Raw genomic sequence first — 18274 nt, forward strand, 5'->3', positions numbered from 1 at the left:
TTTCGTCACCAATGTACCTGTATCTCAAGAGAAAACCACCATCCTCACTGTTGTTGACCGATTTTCTAAATCCTGTCAGGATTGTTTAAATACGCCTCAGACTACCCTGCAAGAAGCTCAGCCCCAGGTACGTGGGTCCTTTCCAAATTGACAAGCAAATATCTCCTGTTTCGTTCCGACTGACACTCCCTAATCAATACCGTATTTCTCCCACTTTCCATGTCTCTCTGCTCAAGCCTGCTGTTGGTCCAGCCGAGGCGGATAGGGAGGTGGCAGCCGGTGAACAGGGTCCCCCGCCTCTCATGATCGATGGAGAGGAGGCCTACCAGATCCACGAAATCCTGAGATCCAGACGCCGGGGCAGACAACTCCAATATCTCATCGATTGGGAGGGGTACGGCCCGGAGGAGAGATCATGGATCAACCGCAAGGACATCCTTGACTCAACACTACTGGAAGAGTTCCACTTGCAACATCCGGATATGCCGGCCCCTCGCCCCCGTGGAAGACCCCGGCGTCGAGACTCGCCTAACTTCAGGAGCCGTTCGTTGGGGGGGGGCTCTGTCACCGACTCGGTCCCAGTCATTCCCCTCGCTGACCAGCAGAGGCCACCATCTCCGGACTTCTAACATTACGTCATCCCTCCACTCTGATTCCAGCACACCTGTTCTCCATTCCGCTAATGACCCACGTACCCTTTATAAGCAGCTCACACTCACGCTTCTGGCGAAGTCTTGTTTAGCCCCGGCCAGCATTTCTGAGCGTTCTATCCTGCCTGATCTACCGTTTACTACTTCAGCCCGTTTCCTGACTCTGCTCTGTCTTCTGCCTGCCCACGACCAAAGCCTGTTACACGGACTCTGAATCATGCTGCCTGCCTCTGACCCATGCCTGGTAATCACTCTGTGTCTGTCATCTGCTACCTCCTCTCATTGATGTGTATGTTGTATGTTCGCACAGCCGTGCGTGTTGTTGATGTTAAAGTGTGACTTAATAAATACTGCAAATTGGATCCCTTCGTGTCAGTCTCCCCGTTACAATATGCAAATTCAAGCATCTTGCATTCCAGTGTTTTGTTTATTTTTTCCAATCCATCTCATAAATCTATGTACAAATAACACAATTTTACACTTTCCTTGCATGCAATGCATACGGCAACATCCATTTTTTTGCATGCATATGATATGCTAATCCTTACCATTCATGTCTGTGAAGAACAGATGCATCCAAATACCATGCATCAACTTGAATTTAAGAGTTCACACTAAGCTAATGATTGATTATAACAACCCTGGCTCATTCTTAAAACGTAGTCCCGCGGATGTTTCTGGAGACCACGAAACACGTCCTGGGAGGTACATATTTTTGCCACTTTGTTTTCGCAAATCCATGAGAGGCCACTGTGTGCGCTTTTTCGTATCTCACATTTCTCTTGCGAGTGCCGTTCTTACCCGTGCTGTTCTTGCGTGAACCCACCAGAGGCCGCTTTTGAACGACCGTCTGTCTGACTGACTGAATGATTGACTGGATGACCAGCTAATCGACTGACCCACCCTCCACCTTCCCTAAACCCAACCAATTTTATCAATTGGCCCACCCACCTACTTACTTCCCTAAATCCAACCAACAATTTACAAAAGCCGTCCAGAAAAGAAAAGCCCTCGTCTGGTTTTTTACCACGTTTTCTGATTTTACCACATTCTCACCCTGTGAGATTTTTGGATTCTGATTTTGTCTTACCTGATTTCTGGAAGCACTCTTCCCCGGACTCGAACTCGGTTGTTGTCTTCTTGGTCAGCTCCTCTCCATGTCTTAAGTCCACCGACATACACAACGAGCTAACTGGACAAACTGATTGCAGCGGGAAAGCCCTCCACACGGAGGTAAGCGTTCAGCCAGTAAGCGTGAAAAGGAACGACGTCATACCACCCTGTAGCGTTCGCTTAAACCCTGGCTCCTTGTGAAAAAGTACCCCTATATACATTTCTGGAGAGTGGAGAGTGCCAAATACATCCCAGGAGCTTCGTTTTTTTGCCATTTTTGTTTTTCGCGAATCTGCCAGAGTATGATGTCTACACTATCTTCAGATCTCAAATATCTCTCATGAGTGCCATTCGCGCCTGCTGTTCGTGTGTAAATCCACCAGAGGCTGCTGTCGACTAACTGACTGAACGATCGACTGACCGATACACCCATCCACCCCCTTCCCTAAACCCAACAGATGGTGTATTCAAAAGCACCGATTGACCAGCGCCCACTCACTTCCCTAAACCCAACCGATAGTGTTTTCAAAAGCACCGATTGACCAGCACCCACTCCCTTTCCTAAACCCTACCGATAGTGTTTTCAAAAGCACCGATTGACCAGCACCCACCCCTTTCCTAAACCCAACCGATAGTGTTTTCAAAAGCACCAATTAACCAGTGCCCACCGGCTTCCCTAAACTCAACCGATAGTGTTTTCAAAAGCACCGATTGACCAGTGCCCACCCACTTCCCTAAACCCAACCGATAGTGTTTTCCAAAGCACTGTTTGACCAGTGCCCACCCACTTCCCTAAACCCAACCAATAGTGTTTTCACAGATTATGCTTTGATAGTGTTAGCACAGATTGACCAGCACCCACCCCCTTTCCTAAACCCAACCAATAGTGTTTTCAAAAGCACCGATTGACCAGTGCCCACCCACGTTTTTTCAGACTTTACCACATTCTCACCCAGTTATTTAATTGTTTATTTAATTTTTTTGGCTTTTGTTTGTATCTAAACTGCTTTCTACAATCATTCTTTGCTGGACTCAAACTCTATCGTCGTGGCCAACTCCACTCTGTGTCTTAAATCCTCAGACGTACATGAAGAGCTACTGAACAAACTGGTAACAGCAGAAAAGCCTACCATACAGAGGTAAGCGGTCAGTTGGTAAGCACAAAAAGGAACAGTGTCACACCGCCCCGTAGCATTCGTTTTAAAGACAAAATGCAGCCATACATATCTCTGGCTACATAATTCACAATCTCCAGAAATGTATATAGGGCTACGTTTTCAGAATGAGCCTATATTGCGAACATCCTATCTGTGTATATTATTTCATCTGTTTTCAAATGCAGTTTCTTAAAAAAAAACCTGTTGACTCAATCTGTCCCTGCTGGCAGATGTTGTAATTACAGCATGCCGAGGCCTTTCTTTCTCTTTCTCCTCTAATGAGGTCTATTTGTGTATTTAGAGCTGGCAGAATGCATTTAATTGCAAGCCAATTATAGAAGAGCATTCATGTGCTTCATTTAATCACACATTAGCTTGGTTCTGTGTGTTTTTTTATTCTAGATGAATCAGTTGATCTCCCAGCTGTATGTTTGTCTCCCTTGATGCTCGGAAAGAGTCAACATGTCAAGTTTATAAAAAGCAGTGTAGCTTGTATCTCGTCTTTATCTGCTGTAGTCGAAACTACAAGAGCACATTCACTGAGGAGATCTTCATCTGTCCACGGGAAGCCCTGCTCTGTTTGGATGTTTCTTCCAAATGCTTCACAATGAATCTTACAGCACTGAACCAAACTGATATGTGCGAGGACTACTCGTGTCCAGAGAGATCTGTTTCTTTATCTGTCTATGTGATTCTGTATGTGGCCGCAGCAGCTGTGGCTCTTCTGACCGTGTGTGGAAACCTGCTGGTCATCATCTCTGTTAGTCACTTCAAGCAGCTCCACACACCTGCCAACATCCTCATCCTCTCTTTGGCTGCGTCTGATCTGCTGGTGGGAGTGTTTGTGATGCCACTTCTGTTCACTTTGCTGATTGAATCATGCTGGATCGCTGGACCGGTCATGTGTGCAGTTTTAAAATTTGTCAATTTTCAGGCAACAAGTGTTTCTGTTCACACTGTGGCTTTAATAGCTGTCGATCGCTTTTTGGCTTTGAGTTTTCCCTTTTTTTACTCTGAGAAAATCTCCCCCACTGTGATCTGTATAGCAGCTTTGTCCAACTGGCTGTTTTCTCTCTTCTATAACTTCACTGTTCTTTATATTAATAGACATTTCACTGGTTTTATGTGTCCAGGAGTGTGCTTTTTTGTCATAGATGAGGTTTCATCCCTCATTGATCTCCTGATTGTGTTTGTAATGCCATGTACGCTCATTATAATATTATACACTCATGTTTTTGTCATTGCTAAGAAACATGCGACTGCTATAAGAGCCCTTCAGGTTCACAACAGCACAGAATCCTCTAAGAACAAAATCAGCGACAAATCAGAGAGAAAAGCTGCGATGCTGCTGGGGATTCTGGTCTTTGTGTTTCTCCTCTGTTTGCTGCCGTATTATATTACTTCATTAGTGATTTCATACACTACTGTTGACTTGTTGCATGTCAGAGATGTTGCTGTGATATTTTTCTTCGTGAACTCCACCATTAATCCCATCATTTATGCGTTATTCTACCCCTGGTTTCAGAAATGTTTAAAATTAATTTTCACACTCAAAGTGTTTGAAAGAGACTCTTGTCTAATGAATGTGCAATGTTATTAAATGTAAAATGAAATATCCTGTTGTTTGTTTTCATATACATTTTGTCTATAGCTATGTTCTAATGTCTGTGTACTTATTTTGTCATTATTAACATGGGGTTTCTCTATGAAACAGCTTGATTATTTCTTCAGATTTCTTCAAACACACACAGACCTTTTCGGCAGGCAACTAAAATGAACAGAATGAGCCTATAGCCCTTGTTTCACGTGACAGATAACTCCACCTTCCATTTGTAATGAATAAGTTTAATCTATATGATAAAATGGCAAACTCTTAATGAGGAATGAGAAATAATTTGTGATTAATAAATAGGGTATTTAAGGTTTTACTGTAACTGATGTTATATGAACCCCCAGTCCTGAATTATGCTGTATTACAATAAATAACAGACAACACTTTATATGTCAGTAACATAATCATACAGCTCATATAATGGGCCTCATGTAGGCTAATATGTTATGTTATGCATGTACTCTATGTGCAAAGGGAAAAAGGCATTCTCCTGCAAATCTTCCTCGGCATTGAGAATCAAAGTATTAAAATAAATGTGTTCACATATCTTCAACAATGCTGAAAAATCCATTCTAAAATAGGCAGCACTTGTCCTTTGAACAAAACTGATGTTCAGTTTCTGTGCTGCACAACCTCGTGTCTCTCTTGCTCACTCCCATGCACATTGTTGTAGATAAAGTGCCATTTAAAAAAAAAAAACTCTGTAATAAACAAAGAAATAAACAATATAGTGACCGAAAATACACTTTACTGAGCATAAAATATCTCATTTGATGTCTATAAATGCTCCTAATCAACACAGACTGTAGTCTGTCATGTTGTTGTTTTTTTCTCCAGGTGCTCAGGTTTCCCCTACAGTCCAAACACATGCGCTATTGGTGAATTAAATAAACTAAATTGGCCGTAAGTATGTGTGCAAATGTGAGAGTGTATGGGTGTTTCCCAATAATGGGTTGCTGCTGGAAGGGAATCCGCTGTTTAAAACATATGCTGGATAAGTTGGTGGTTCATTCCGCTGTGGCGACCCCTGATGAATAAAGGGACTAAGCTGAAAGAAAATGAATGAATGTTTGTTGTAGTTCCATTTTGTGGCACTATCAGAACCCAAGATTTTGAGATTTTTCAATCACAGCACTCTTATCACTTACAAATAAATTCTCACCAATAATGTAATGTTGAGCAATCAGAAAATCTGTGATTCTAAGAATTTATCAAATTAATCAATAATGATTTCTGCTGCTATATTGTACAACCTGTTGCTAAATGCAGAAATGGTTCTGCTATCTGATGCACTGCACAAGGATTATGTGCAATGTGAAGGGTGCAAGGAAATCAGATGAGAGTAAAACCTTTATTTAATAAGCCAAAGCAAACACCAGGTCAAAAATAATCAATTAACCAGGACAGGAAACAAGAACCTGTAACACATTCAAATATTTTCAATTCAATTAATCTTTATTTCTACAGTATAGCGCTAAGTTGAAACAGTGTCAGTCCAGTTTTCACAGTTTAAGTTCAGTTTAGTTCAGTTCAGTGTGGTTTAATTTGCACTGCTGAAAGTCCAAACACTGAAGAGCAAATCCAGCTCCAAATGTGCTGCACCACAAGTCTCTAACCAAGCAAGCCAGCGGTGAGGAATAAACTTCACCAATTGACGAAAGTGAAAGGAAAAAAATCCTCAAGAGAAACCAGGCTCAGTTGGGCACGACCATTTCTCCTCTGGCCAGAGCTGTACAGAGCTGCAGTCTAGGTAGCGGAAACTGGAGAACACTGGATGTCCATCGTGGAGAACTGCAGCTGTGATTAGGTCACCGGCAGGTGATCATGCTGGCCCACGAGATCAATGCGAACACTCGGCTATCACTGTGGTCTTTCAGGAATCAGTCTCATGCTTTCCGCTCCTCCGTGACTGCCGCAGCGTCAGCTTAGGTTATGGCAATATATGGATACCTTGGCATCCTTTCTTCACAGGTCTTGAATGGAAAGTTCCATTCAATGACTAACAAACACTAACTGAAAATATATATAAAACAGCAAACAAAACAAAACGGTTAACAAGCAAACAGGATAATAAGGGGGTGGACACCATTGCTCTCAGGGGCAGCCAGCAGAGGGAAACAAGGACACAAACGAGCGTGTACTACTGAGAGAACAGTGAGGTGAACGGAAGCAAAGGGGAATCACAAAACACAACATACAGGGAAACCAGGACCCTGCCCTCAGAAGAGTGACTTCCAGACATTGCAAAATAAACCACAATAAAGAGTCTAAGTAGAGTTCAAGAGTTCGAGGATGGAGGTGTGGTGCCGGGGGGAGAAGGGCTGAGGGCAGGTCCATGATGGGAAACAGATCAGGGGCAGGGAGGACAATCAGGTGGACAGGGCAGGACTGGCGGCCATAGTGGGGCAAGCTGGGGGTCAAACCCCATAGTGGGCAAAGTAGCTGAAATGAAGAACCTTCCTAAATACATGACATTTAAGAGCAAGGGCTCTATAGCACTTAAGAGCAAGGGCACAATGGGGCTTGAGAGTGAGGATTCAGAAACACTGGCCATGATGGGGTAAGGCTCAGGATCATGACAGTGTTCTTGGGAAGTGGTACCGGAAGCCACATTGTGTGCCAACACTTGGCTTGCTGCAGTCTTGGGCACTGACATTGGGCTGGTGGACATCTTAAATACTAATGCAGAAGTGAACTGGGGAGCAGAAGGTAGGATAACAGGTTAGGCAATTGTTATTGGTGGCATGGTGTTGTTGAGGCAACTGGCAAGACATGTGGCCATCTGTAAAAGCCAGTTACTGCCCCCAAACAAAACATATTTAGAAGATTACTTCTCTGCTTTCCCTACTTTTAAAGGGGATCCACAACACCACAGCACAAAGTCAATAAACTGGACTAATGTCCACTTGGGGTCCCCTGGTTCCATCAGTCTAATGCCCTCAACTAACCCACTCCAAATAAAGTCTGATAAACTATTAACTAGTGGGGCAAGCTGTTGTTGAGTGCAATCCTGAAAAATGTACCAGTTTAGCCAATAAATTGCATTTTATCAATTATCACGGACCACACTCCATTGTTTCACTTGGAGACTTCAACACTCAAATGGCCAGTGACATCTAACGAGGTGTGATTGGAAGGTACAGTCTCAATGATCTGAATCTGAGTGTTGTTCTGTTGTTGGATTTCTGTGCTAGTCATGGTTTGTTCATAATGAACACTGTGTTCAGGCATAAGGGTATCCAACAGTGCACTTGGCACCATGACACCCTAGGTTGGAGGTTGAGCATGGACTTTGTGGTCATTTCATCTGGCCTCTGACCAGATGGCACTCGGGGCAAAGAGAGCCGCAGAGTTGTCAATTGATCACCACCTGTTGATGAGTTAGATCTGCTAGCAAATTAGACGACTAGACAGACCCAGCAGGCCTAACCATATTGTGAATGGAGACTGGAAACGTCTGACTCAAGTGTCAGTGATTTTTAACTTTCTCCTCCAGCAAAGCTTTGACCACATTCCGAGAAAGACTCAAGACTATGAGTTTGAGTGTATGCTGGATCGTGGACCAAATAACTTCATGTTTGCTTGTCCTGTTGGCTTCATCGGGTCTCAGATATAGGATGAGAAGCTGTCACACAGGAGCTCAGAGGAGTGACACTGTTCCTCCACATCAAGAGAAGCCGGTTGGTGGCTTAGGTATCTGTTAGGGTATATCTTCTGGATATCTACCTGAAGATGTGTTCTGGGCTTGTCTTAACGGTAGGAGGCCTAGGGGAAAACTTGGGACATGCTGGAGGGGCTATGCCCCTCGACTTGCTTTGAAATGCCTCGAGATCCCCTTGAGGAGCTGAAGACAGTATCTGGGAAAAAGAACTCAAGTTTCTCGTTGAGACTGTAGCACAATGTTGTTATTTGATTGATGGAATGACAATATATGTACTATTGGTTGTTCGGCTCTTTAGGGATTCGTATTTTTGGGCCAAAAATGACCTTTTCCCTTATGAAGTTCCTTCAACACCACTTGTTTATTACTTATATCATATATTTTGCCTGCTAATGTTTCAGACATGTGATACATTATAGATGCAAGATATGAATGGCTGTTGAACAATACTCCAGGACATACAGCATATACTGTTCTTTCTTCTATGTACTTTCAGATTCAGATGTGACACAAAACTCAACCCATGGAACTTTGGCTAAACGCCTGATGCATATGGCACACATTTCTGGAAACACTTTAGCAGAATCTCAGTTGTCCTCTGATTGGTTTCAGTATACACAATGTAAACAGGCTTTTCAAGAGTCAAGTGTGCAGCACTTCTTAAACAAACCTCCTGAAAAAGTCTGAGCTAATTGTTGCAAAGTTTTATGGGCCAGGGCCATCCAGAAGAAGGAGGTGGAGAACAAACTTTCAAAAAAATTAATTATGAAAAATAAAGCAAACAGGCAGCAACTACTTACGGAGGCTACAACCAACCTGAACGTAAAACAAACAGAGTCCAGGCCTGGTCCTCTCTCATCATCTTCTGATGTCAATCCTCCTTTTAGGTTTACAGTTCCCTGTGAGACTCGAGACTGGTACACAAATAGTTGCTGCTCGGTATCACTTGCTCCATTCCCACAGCTCTTGGCCTTGCCCACATTGTGACATGACCCCATCCTGCCTTACAGGCCAGGGGGCACCCCAAGACTGTGCTTACTCTCAGCCTCCTTCTCCGGCAAGTGGCCAGCACCTTGACAAATTCACAGACATGGGGAATGACAGAGGCCAAGAATGAAAGGAGGCAAAAGCATATGGGGGGAAAAATGGGTCCAGTTCCCTAAACATCCTGTTCTTTGATCCTCGAGAGAACCTTAGTCCCAATGCCTGATAGCAGCACTGGTTGGCCCTTGGTGGGCAGTTTTCAACTCCCCCATCTCTGCATGGCAGGGGATGCCTCCTGCTGTTCAGGGAGACCCCTGTTCCCTTTCTCTCCCTGCTCCTCAGCCCCGTGCAGAGACTGTCCAAGGGGCATGTGCAGGATAAAATATTTGAAGGGGGGGGGGGGGGGGGGGGATTGTGGTTGTCACGAAGTGAGGAGGGGGTGGGGGGGTCACTTCAGATCATTTTGGAAGGGCACTTTCTATCCAAGACTAAAAAGGGCATGTGCACTGCACAGGTTGAGCCCTATCTGTGCACGTGCCTGCTGCTCCTTCCCATCATGGTGGACAGCAGCAGGTCTTTGTTCTCGGCCAACTGTGGTGACTCTCCCGTCCCCTCATGGATGACAGCTGCTCCTTCGACTGCGGTAAGTGTACCAAGCAGACTTTGCTCTTCCAGCTCAATGGCACCACGAACATCCCCCAGTGATGAGGGCTCTCTGACAGCATGTTCCTCCTTCCTCCCCAGTTTCAGCACAAATGTAGCACTAACAAAATACCTGCAATGTTTATATCGATGGTAGTGCTTATTAATATCCATATAGCTTTCTGAGACATTCATGAATCTTTAATTTACTGCCTGCACAACCATCAGTTATTGTGAGGGCAACTTTGTGACGATGAGCCTTTATAAATTTGACTTAAACATTGGACTATTAAATGTATGCAATACTCACTGCATAAGAGCTTCAAAGATAAATTTGCGCCTGATAATTATGTAGAAATGCATCACCAAAATAATGAAACAATCTCAGAACAAAGTCTACATACATGTCCTGCAGATTTCCAATATATTTTGCTGACAGGTCATTTAGAAAACTTTATATAACATAGTCGGTGAGCTTTGCTTGAGCTGGGTTCAACCATGATCCACTATGATGACCATGATTCTATTATGTACATTAGTATGCAAATTATGTTTATGCGAACACAATCCAGACATCATCCACCTATAGCTGTCCTTGCCTTATAACATTATTAAGTGAAGTTTATGTATAAACAAATTTCGAGAGGATCACGTGCTTATGATTGCTAGCAGCTGACCCGCATTATCCAATTCACTACGATCCAATCAGATGACTCCTAAACTACTATAAATACCCTTGGGTTTATTCCATTGCTATCTTCGTTTTGAAGAGTCCCCCCTTCCACCCCTACTCCTCCTTCTTAGACGGGTGACACGGTGGCCCAGTGCCTAGCACTGTCGCCTCACAGCAAGAATGTCTCTGGTTCCAGGCTTTACCAAAACTAGCAGACATTTCTGTGTGGAGTTTGCACTTCTCCCCGTGCTGACGAGGGTTTCCCCGGTTTCCTCCCACCGCCTAAAAACATGCAATTAAGTCAATTGAACAATCCAAATTGTCAACATAGACACGCTTCTAGTTAGTAATTAAGTTCAAGAGCAATCACTTGCTACAGCAGGGGAGTTCTCGAGATCTACCTGAGCTCAAACTCCCCTCCCGCCTTGCAACGGGAGGGAGCCCTGGGCTCGAGGATCTCATAAGCTCAGGGCTCTCTCCCGGGACAGCATGCCAAACAAGCTTTTATAATTAATCATCAGCTAAGTGTGAACTCTTGAACAGTCTTTTCTTGACATTTACAAATGGTTTCCTGTGGCCTCACATGGTAAAGTGTAGATGCTTTCTGCATGTCAAATGGTAAGTATACTTAAACATGGAGATGTAAACAGTTTGTGAAGAATTACAGTATTGACAACTTTATTTTATACTTTTCATATGATTCCACTTGTTATTAGACTATACGATTATCTCAAACCTTTCTAAACAAGTTGATCTCTCAGCTGAATGTTCTTCTCCCCTGATGCTACTGAAAGAGTCAACATGTCGAGTGTATAAAAGGCAGTGTGAGCTGTAGCACATCTTTAACAGTGAATGTGTTTCAGTGAGGAGCCGTTCACAGCTGGTGGAGAGACACGTACAGGAGTGTCTTCAGGAATCTTTATCTGTTGTTTTGCATGTATTAAACTTCATATGAGGAAAGTCGCAGGAAACCATACTCACCCAATGCTTCACAATGAATCTTACAGCACTGAACCAAACTGATATGTGCGAGGACTACTCGTGTCCAGAGAGATCTGTTTCTTTATCTGTCTATGTGATTCTGTATGTGGCCGCAGCAGCTGTTGCTCTTCTGACCGTGTGTGGAAACCTGCTGGTCATCATCTCTGTTAGTCACTTCAAGCAGCTCCACACACCTGCCAACATCCTCATCCTCTCTTTGGCTGCGTCTGATCTGCTGGTGGGAGTTTTTGTGATACCACTTCATTTATCTTGGGTCATTGAATCATGCTGGACCTCTGGAGCAGTCATGTGTGCAGTTTTAAAAGTTGTGAATTTTCAAGCAACAAGTGTTTCTGTTCACACTGTGGCTTTAATAGCTGTCGATCGCTTTTTGGCTTTAGGTTTTCCCTTTTTTTACTCTGAGACAATCTCACTGACTGTGAACTCTATAGCAACTTTGCTAAACTGGTTGTTTTCACTCTTTTATAACTTCACTCTTCTGTATATAAATGGAAACTTTACTGATGTTGTGTGTCCAGGAGTGTGTATTGCTATTATTGATGGGATTTCATCAATTGTTGATCTCCTGATTGTGTTTGTAATGCCATGTATACTCATTATAATATTATACACTCATGTTTTTGTCATTGCTAAGAAACATGCGACTGCTATAAGAGCCCTTCAGGTTCACAACAGCACAGAATCCTCGAAAAACAAAATCAGCGACAAATCAGAGAGAAAAGCTGCGATGCTGCTGGGGATTCTGGTCTTTGTGTTTCTCCTCTGTTTGCTGCCGTATTATATTACTTCATTAGTGATTCCATACATTAGTGAAAACCTGTTTCACATCAGAGATGTTACTGTAATGATGTTCTTCCTGAACTCCACCATTAATCCCATCATTTACGCCTTATTCTACCCATGGTTTCAAAAAAGCTTAAAGTTAATTTTCACATTTAAAGTGTTTAATAAAGACTCCTCGCTGATGAATGTGATGTAAGTCACAAAATTAAAAACAAAATGCTTCCCTTCACCTTTCCTGTTTTCATAATGCATGTCTCAAAGTTTTGCAATATAACGCTATAAAACATCACCATGAAGATATAAATATTGTTTATTTAGTCTAATATTTTTACTATGATAATACCAAAAATAAATGCCTAACACACTGCAATTTAACTCACAAACAAATATTTGCAACCGTTATGCACCATATCTCCAATTAACTCTCTTCTAAAATTTATTCAACTAATTAAAAATAAATAAATACCTAAGATTCATACAAAAAGATACTCACAAACAGCGATGTATTAAAATAAAAATGTATTTAGATGCTTCACGTGTTTGTTTGTGGGATGTTGTTGTTATGCCATTTTAACATATTTGTTTTCCCCTTGTAATATTTTAACTATATGTGTATGTGTTTATATAATTTTTATGACTGGGTTTCAACTATTGAGTTTATTTCACGCTTCTTTATGTATTCTCTTGGCTATGCCCTTCTGTTATTTTGTTATTGTCAGTTAAATATCTTTACAAGTCTTCCAAATCCTGCCTGACAGAGGGCGCCATCTCTGCATTAAATTTGCACAGACCCCTGAATGAATGCATTGGAGAAACTACAGCTCCACAGAAATGATTTTATTTGTTTATCGAAGCTCTCCTCGAGATGGCGCTCGGCGGAAACTCCAGTCCTTCACTCGATCTCATTCAAATATCGCCATGTATATTGTCTTAATAAAACTTCATTTAAAGATTCATAAAGTGGTATCTGCTATATGAAATCCACAACGTGAATTTCTGTTAATATTAATTATATATTGAAGTGACTTTGGTACATAGGCCAACTATTACCTCTAAGAAAACAGATAGGCTACAGTTGAAGTCAGAATTATTAGCCCCCCTTTGATTTTTTTCTTTTCTTTTTTTTTTTTAAGTATTTCCCAAATTATGTTTAACAGAGCAATGAAATTTTCACAGTATGACTGATGATACTTTTTTTTTTCTTTTGGAGACAGTCTTATTGTTTATTTTAGCTAAAATAAAAGCATTTTTTTTTTTATGAATCATTTTAAGGTCAATATTTTTAGCCCCTTTAAGCTATTTATTTCAGACTGTCTACGGAACAAACCATCGTTATACAATACCTTGCCTAATTATAATAGTTAAAATTTTATTAAAATTTTATTATTTTTTTTATTAAAATAGTAAAATATTATTTACTGTCATAATGAGATGAAATGAGTTATTAAAACTATTATGATTAGCATGTGTTGAAAAAAATCTGCTCTCCGTTAAACAGAAATTGGGGGACAAAACGGGGCTAATAATTCAGGGAGGCTAATAATAATTCTGACTTTAACTGTACATGACTTAATAGTTTGATTGTCAAACATTTTTAACCCTCATGTAGTTTTTTTCTGTCTTCTGTTGTATTTTTCTTTTATTGCTCTTATTTATTTCATAACTTTTTCTTTGTAAACTCTTTTCCCTGCATTTTATGTTGACAACTAACAACAACCCATTCAGCATTTTACATGTCATCTTTGCATTCTTATAATAATAACCAAAATATATAGGGCTGTAGTGTATGTGAGATTCATTGATTAATAAAGAGATTCAGTTATTAAAGCAAATGGGTCCCAGTATGGTTCCCTATACCATTAACAGATTCTGACTGAGGAAATAGAAATAATTGTGCACAATACTGTACTATGCCCACATAGCAAAATACAACACACTTTCACTTGACCCAAATACAGAAATGAATTATGGGACTTGAGTGGATTGGGTCTGGTTGCCAGAACTTGGGCCACATATGGTGACTAACTAAACAAACCTTCTACCCTGCTGCTTGCCAGATATGCTAAACATGTTTTATAATCTAGAATGTTGTTTTGGTTTTTATTCTTTTGTTCTGTTCATTTATAAAGTTTTACAGAATTTACATTGTAAAAGCAGTACAGAAATAAAGATTACTTAATCTGACCTTAGCTGGCTTGTGAGAAATGGGTCTGCTATCTAAAGCACTTCGCTGCGACTACAAGGGTTTTAATTGTAAAGAATAGAACAGTGCAAGACTGTCTCTTATAAGCAAGGGTGAGTTAGATATTGATTTCCTAAATGTATTTGTAGAAGCCAATATGTTGACTTGAATGTAATTTGAGCTGTCATCACTTGGGGGCAATATGTGCACATAGGGTTTTAAAGTCGGTGTTTCTTGCATGAGAGAAGAAGACTTGAGGAAGGGAACGCATGCAGTTTTTACCACACCAAACTCACACACTTTTGAGGTCGCTAAAGGGTTCAAAATTATTAATTGCAATGTATTTATAATAAGCTAAATAAAGTGAATTTAAACTTGAAGAGGAAGCAAGACTGGACATTGGTTGTGTGTGTAAAAACGTGCGTTGAGATGCCAAGCCTTCGACATTAAGCTGCTGCAACAGTATTCATGGCACATGTCTGACTATTCAACCTGTTCAATACTTGACCACTCCAAATGCTATGGGGGTTGGACAATAAAACTGAAACACTGGCCAATCTAGAGTTAAAGGTTTCATTGTTAAATCTGACCAGCCTGATTTTTGTATCCAAAACCATAAGCTGCCCAACTCACTCCAGTTAAATGTGCACCTCAACTGTCCTGTTTCCACCAAAACTGTTTGTCGAAATCTCATGCATACATGGCTGGGCTGCTATAGCCAAACCTTGGTCACTTATACCAATGAAAAACGTTAGTTTCAATGGTGCCAGCAGTGAAAATCTTTGCCATGGGCAATGCGAAACATGTATTGTTCTCTGATGAGTCCATCTTCACTTTCTTTTCTACATCTGGGAGAGTTACAGGAGAATCCTTAAAGAAGCATACCACCCAAACTGTTACATGTCCAGAGTAAAGCATAGCTGTGAATCAGTGATGGTCTTGGGTTGCAATATCATCACATTTCATAGACCCAATAGTTGTGGTAGATGGGCGTGTCACTGCAAAGAACTACCGAACCATTCTAGAGGACCATGTGCACCCAATGGTTTCAGGATTGTATCCTGAAGGCCAGGGGTGCTCAATCCTGTTCCTGGAGATCTACCTTCCTGCAGATTTCAGTTGCTACCCATATCAAACACACCTGAACCAATTAATTAGGACCTAAACACCACTTGATAATTACAGGCAGGTGTGTTTGATATGGGTAGTAACTGATATCCGCAGGAAGGTAGATCTCCAGGAACAGGATTGAGCACCCCTGCTGAAGGCGATGCCGTGTATGCGGATGATAATGCACCAATGCACACAGCAAGACTGGTAACAGAGTGGTTTGATGAACATGAAAGTGAAGCTGAACATCTCCCATGGCCTGCACAGTCACCAGATCTAAATATTATTCAGTCACTTTGGGGTGTTTTGGAGGAGCGAGTCAGGAAACATTTTCCTCCACCAGTGTCACTTAGAGACCTGGCCACTTTTCTGCAGGAAGAATGGCTTAAAATACCTCTGACCACTGTGCAGGACTTGTATCTGTCATTCCCAAGATGAATTGATGCTGTATTGACCGCAAAAGGAGATGTCACACTATACTAATGAATTACAAGGTCTAAAACCAGGCATCAGTTTCATTGTCCAACGCCTGTATATTGTGCAAGCAATCTAAGATTGTGTTAAAGTGTTCGTTTAGCCCAAAATAATCGCAATTTCATCAGGAGCAACATGTATTCCTTTTGTTTTGCCTGTTTTTATGGAATTTTAAAGTTCTATCAAACAAAAAAAAATCATTTGGTGTGTTCACAAGCAGATTTTTGGTCCAAAGAAAACAGATGTGAGTCAACGTGAGGCGAAACCCCTATTGGGTTTAATTGACTCTAGTTGTTTGGCGTTGGCTTTCTGTGTCCCGCTCTAAAATTTTAGCAAAAATCATCTTGAAAGGCCTCAAGGTTAAAAAATGATGAGCACATTTTTCATTTTTGGCCTATATCTCTTCAAGCAGATGATGCTAAAAGATTTACTGCTGGTAGATGATGTAATTACAGCCTTCTTGGGCTGTTTTTCTGGATGAACAGAATCAGTTGATCTCCCAACTGTATGTTTGTCTCCCTTGATGCTCAGAAAGAGTCAACATGTCAAGTGTTTAAAAAGGCAGTGTAGCACGTCTTTATCTGCTGTAGTGGAAGCTACAAGAGCACATTCACTGAGGAGATCTTCACAGGAGAGACAAAAACATCTTGAGAGATCTGTACTTACAGTGTACAGTTGTCACATGAAGAAAGTCACAGCAAAACATACTCCATTTAAATGTTTCTTCAATGAATCTTACAGCACTGAACCAAACTGATATGTGTGAGGACTACTCGTGTCCAGAGAGATCTGTTTCTTTATCTGTCTATGTGATTCTGTATGTGGCCGCAGCAGCTGTGGCTCTTCTGACCGTGTGTGGAAACCTGCTGGTCATCATCTCTGTTAGTCACTTCAAGCAGCTCCACACACCTGCCAACATCCTCATCCTCTCCTTGGCTGCGTCTGATCTGCTGGTGGGAGTTTTTGTGATACCACTTCATTTGTCTTTGCTCATTGAATCATGCTGGATCTCTGGTCCGGTCATGTGCTCGATTTTTAAATTTGTGAACTTTCAGGCAACAAGTGTTTCTGTTCACACTGTGGCTTTAATAGCTGTCGATCGCTTCTTGGCTTTGAGTTTTCCCTTTTTTTACTCTGAGAAAATCTCACTCAATGTCGTCTGCATAGCAGCTTTGCTAAACTGGTTGTTTTCACTCATTTATAACTTCACTCTCTTTTATATTAATGGAAATTTCACTGACAGCGTGTGTCCAGGAGAGTGTGTTTATAATATCGACGGGACTTCATCAATCATTGATCTCCTGATTGTGTTTGTAATGCCATGTACGCTCATTATAATATTATACACTCATGTTTTTGTCATTGCTAAGAAACATGCGACTGCTATAAGAGCCCTTCAGGTTCACAACAGCACAGAATCCTCTAAGAACAAAATCAGCGACAAATCAGAGAGAAAAGCTGCGATGCTGCTGGGGATTCTGGTCTTTGTGTTTCTCCTCTGTTTGCTGCCGTATTATATTACTTTTTTAGTGATACCATATGGCAGTGTTATAAATTTTGTCATAGATGTTGCTGTGATATTATTCTTCCTCAACTCCACCATTAATCCCATCATTTACGCTTTATTCTATTCCTGGTTTAAGAAAAGCTTAAAATTAATTTTCACATTTAAAGTCTTTCTTAAAGACTCCTCGCTGATGAATGTGATGTAGGTCATTTAATGTGAGACAGAATTCTTCCTACTTTTTTTATTGCTGTAAGGTGAATTTGCCTACAGGTTATGCTTTTTCTGCATTATGTTGTGCTGCAGAATATGAGAAAAAAGGATTTTTGCTTTTGTGTTACACACTTAAAAACTCACTTGTTTTGTTTAATAGATAAAATTGTTGAACAGTGTTTTCATTAGAAAAAATGATCATATATTTATCATATACACATTATTACATGTGTAAAAAAAGATGAATGAGCCTCATATAAAAAGTACCATATGCCTTTTTTACATTTCTGCATAAGATAAATGTGAAAATGAATGTTCTGTGTCATTACTGGAAATAAAATGCAGTATTTGTGCCACTTTGTTTTGTTGTTTTGTAGTGAAAACTACAGTATTTAGAGAGCAATAAAAAACAGCTGCATCCCAAATGGCATTCTTATGCACTATTCTACGTCATTTTGTAGTATAAATAGTGTAAGTAACACTAAAAATAATAAGAGCACTTTAATTACCCGGA

At 41.0% G+C, this 18274-nt stretch overlaps 4 protein-coding genes across 4 annotated transcripts in view; all 4 read left to right on the plus strand.

Annotated features, from left to right (window-relative positions):
* Positions 1-18274, plus strand: part of LOC147839468 (uncharacterized) — a 101419-nt gene that overhangs the window by 54907 nt on the left and 28238 nt on the right. The window lies entirely within an intron of this gene.
* On the plus strand, positions 3556-4520 carry taar14j (trace amine associated receptor 14j). The gene is given in 1 exon segment (NM_001083076.1): positions 3556-4520. A coding segment is annotated over 1 exon segment (963 nt). The 5' UTR covers positions 3556-3557.
* On the plus strand, positions 11487-12473 carry taar14e (trace amine associated receptor 14e). Its single transcript, NM_001082914.1, is given in 1 exon segment — positions 11487-12473. A coding segment is annotated over 1 exon segment (987 nt).
* On the plus strand, positions 16772-17755 carry taar14g (trace amine associated receptor 14g). Its single transcript, NM_001083055.1, is given in 1 exon segment — positions 16772-17755. A coding segment is annotated over 1 exon segment (984 nt).

This window comes from Danio rerio, chromosome 20 (assembly GCF_052040795.2).
Source record: "Danio rerio strain M-AB ecotype USA chromosome 20, GRCz13ab, whole genome shotgun sequence".
Taxonomy (NCBI): domain Eukaryota; kingdom Metazoa; phylum Chordata; class Actinopteri; order Cypriniformes; family Danionidae; genus Danio; species Danio rerio.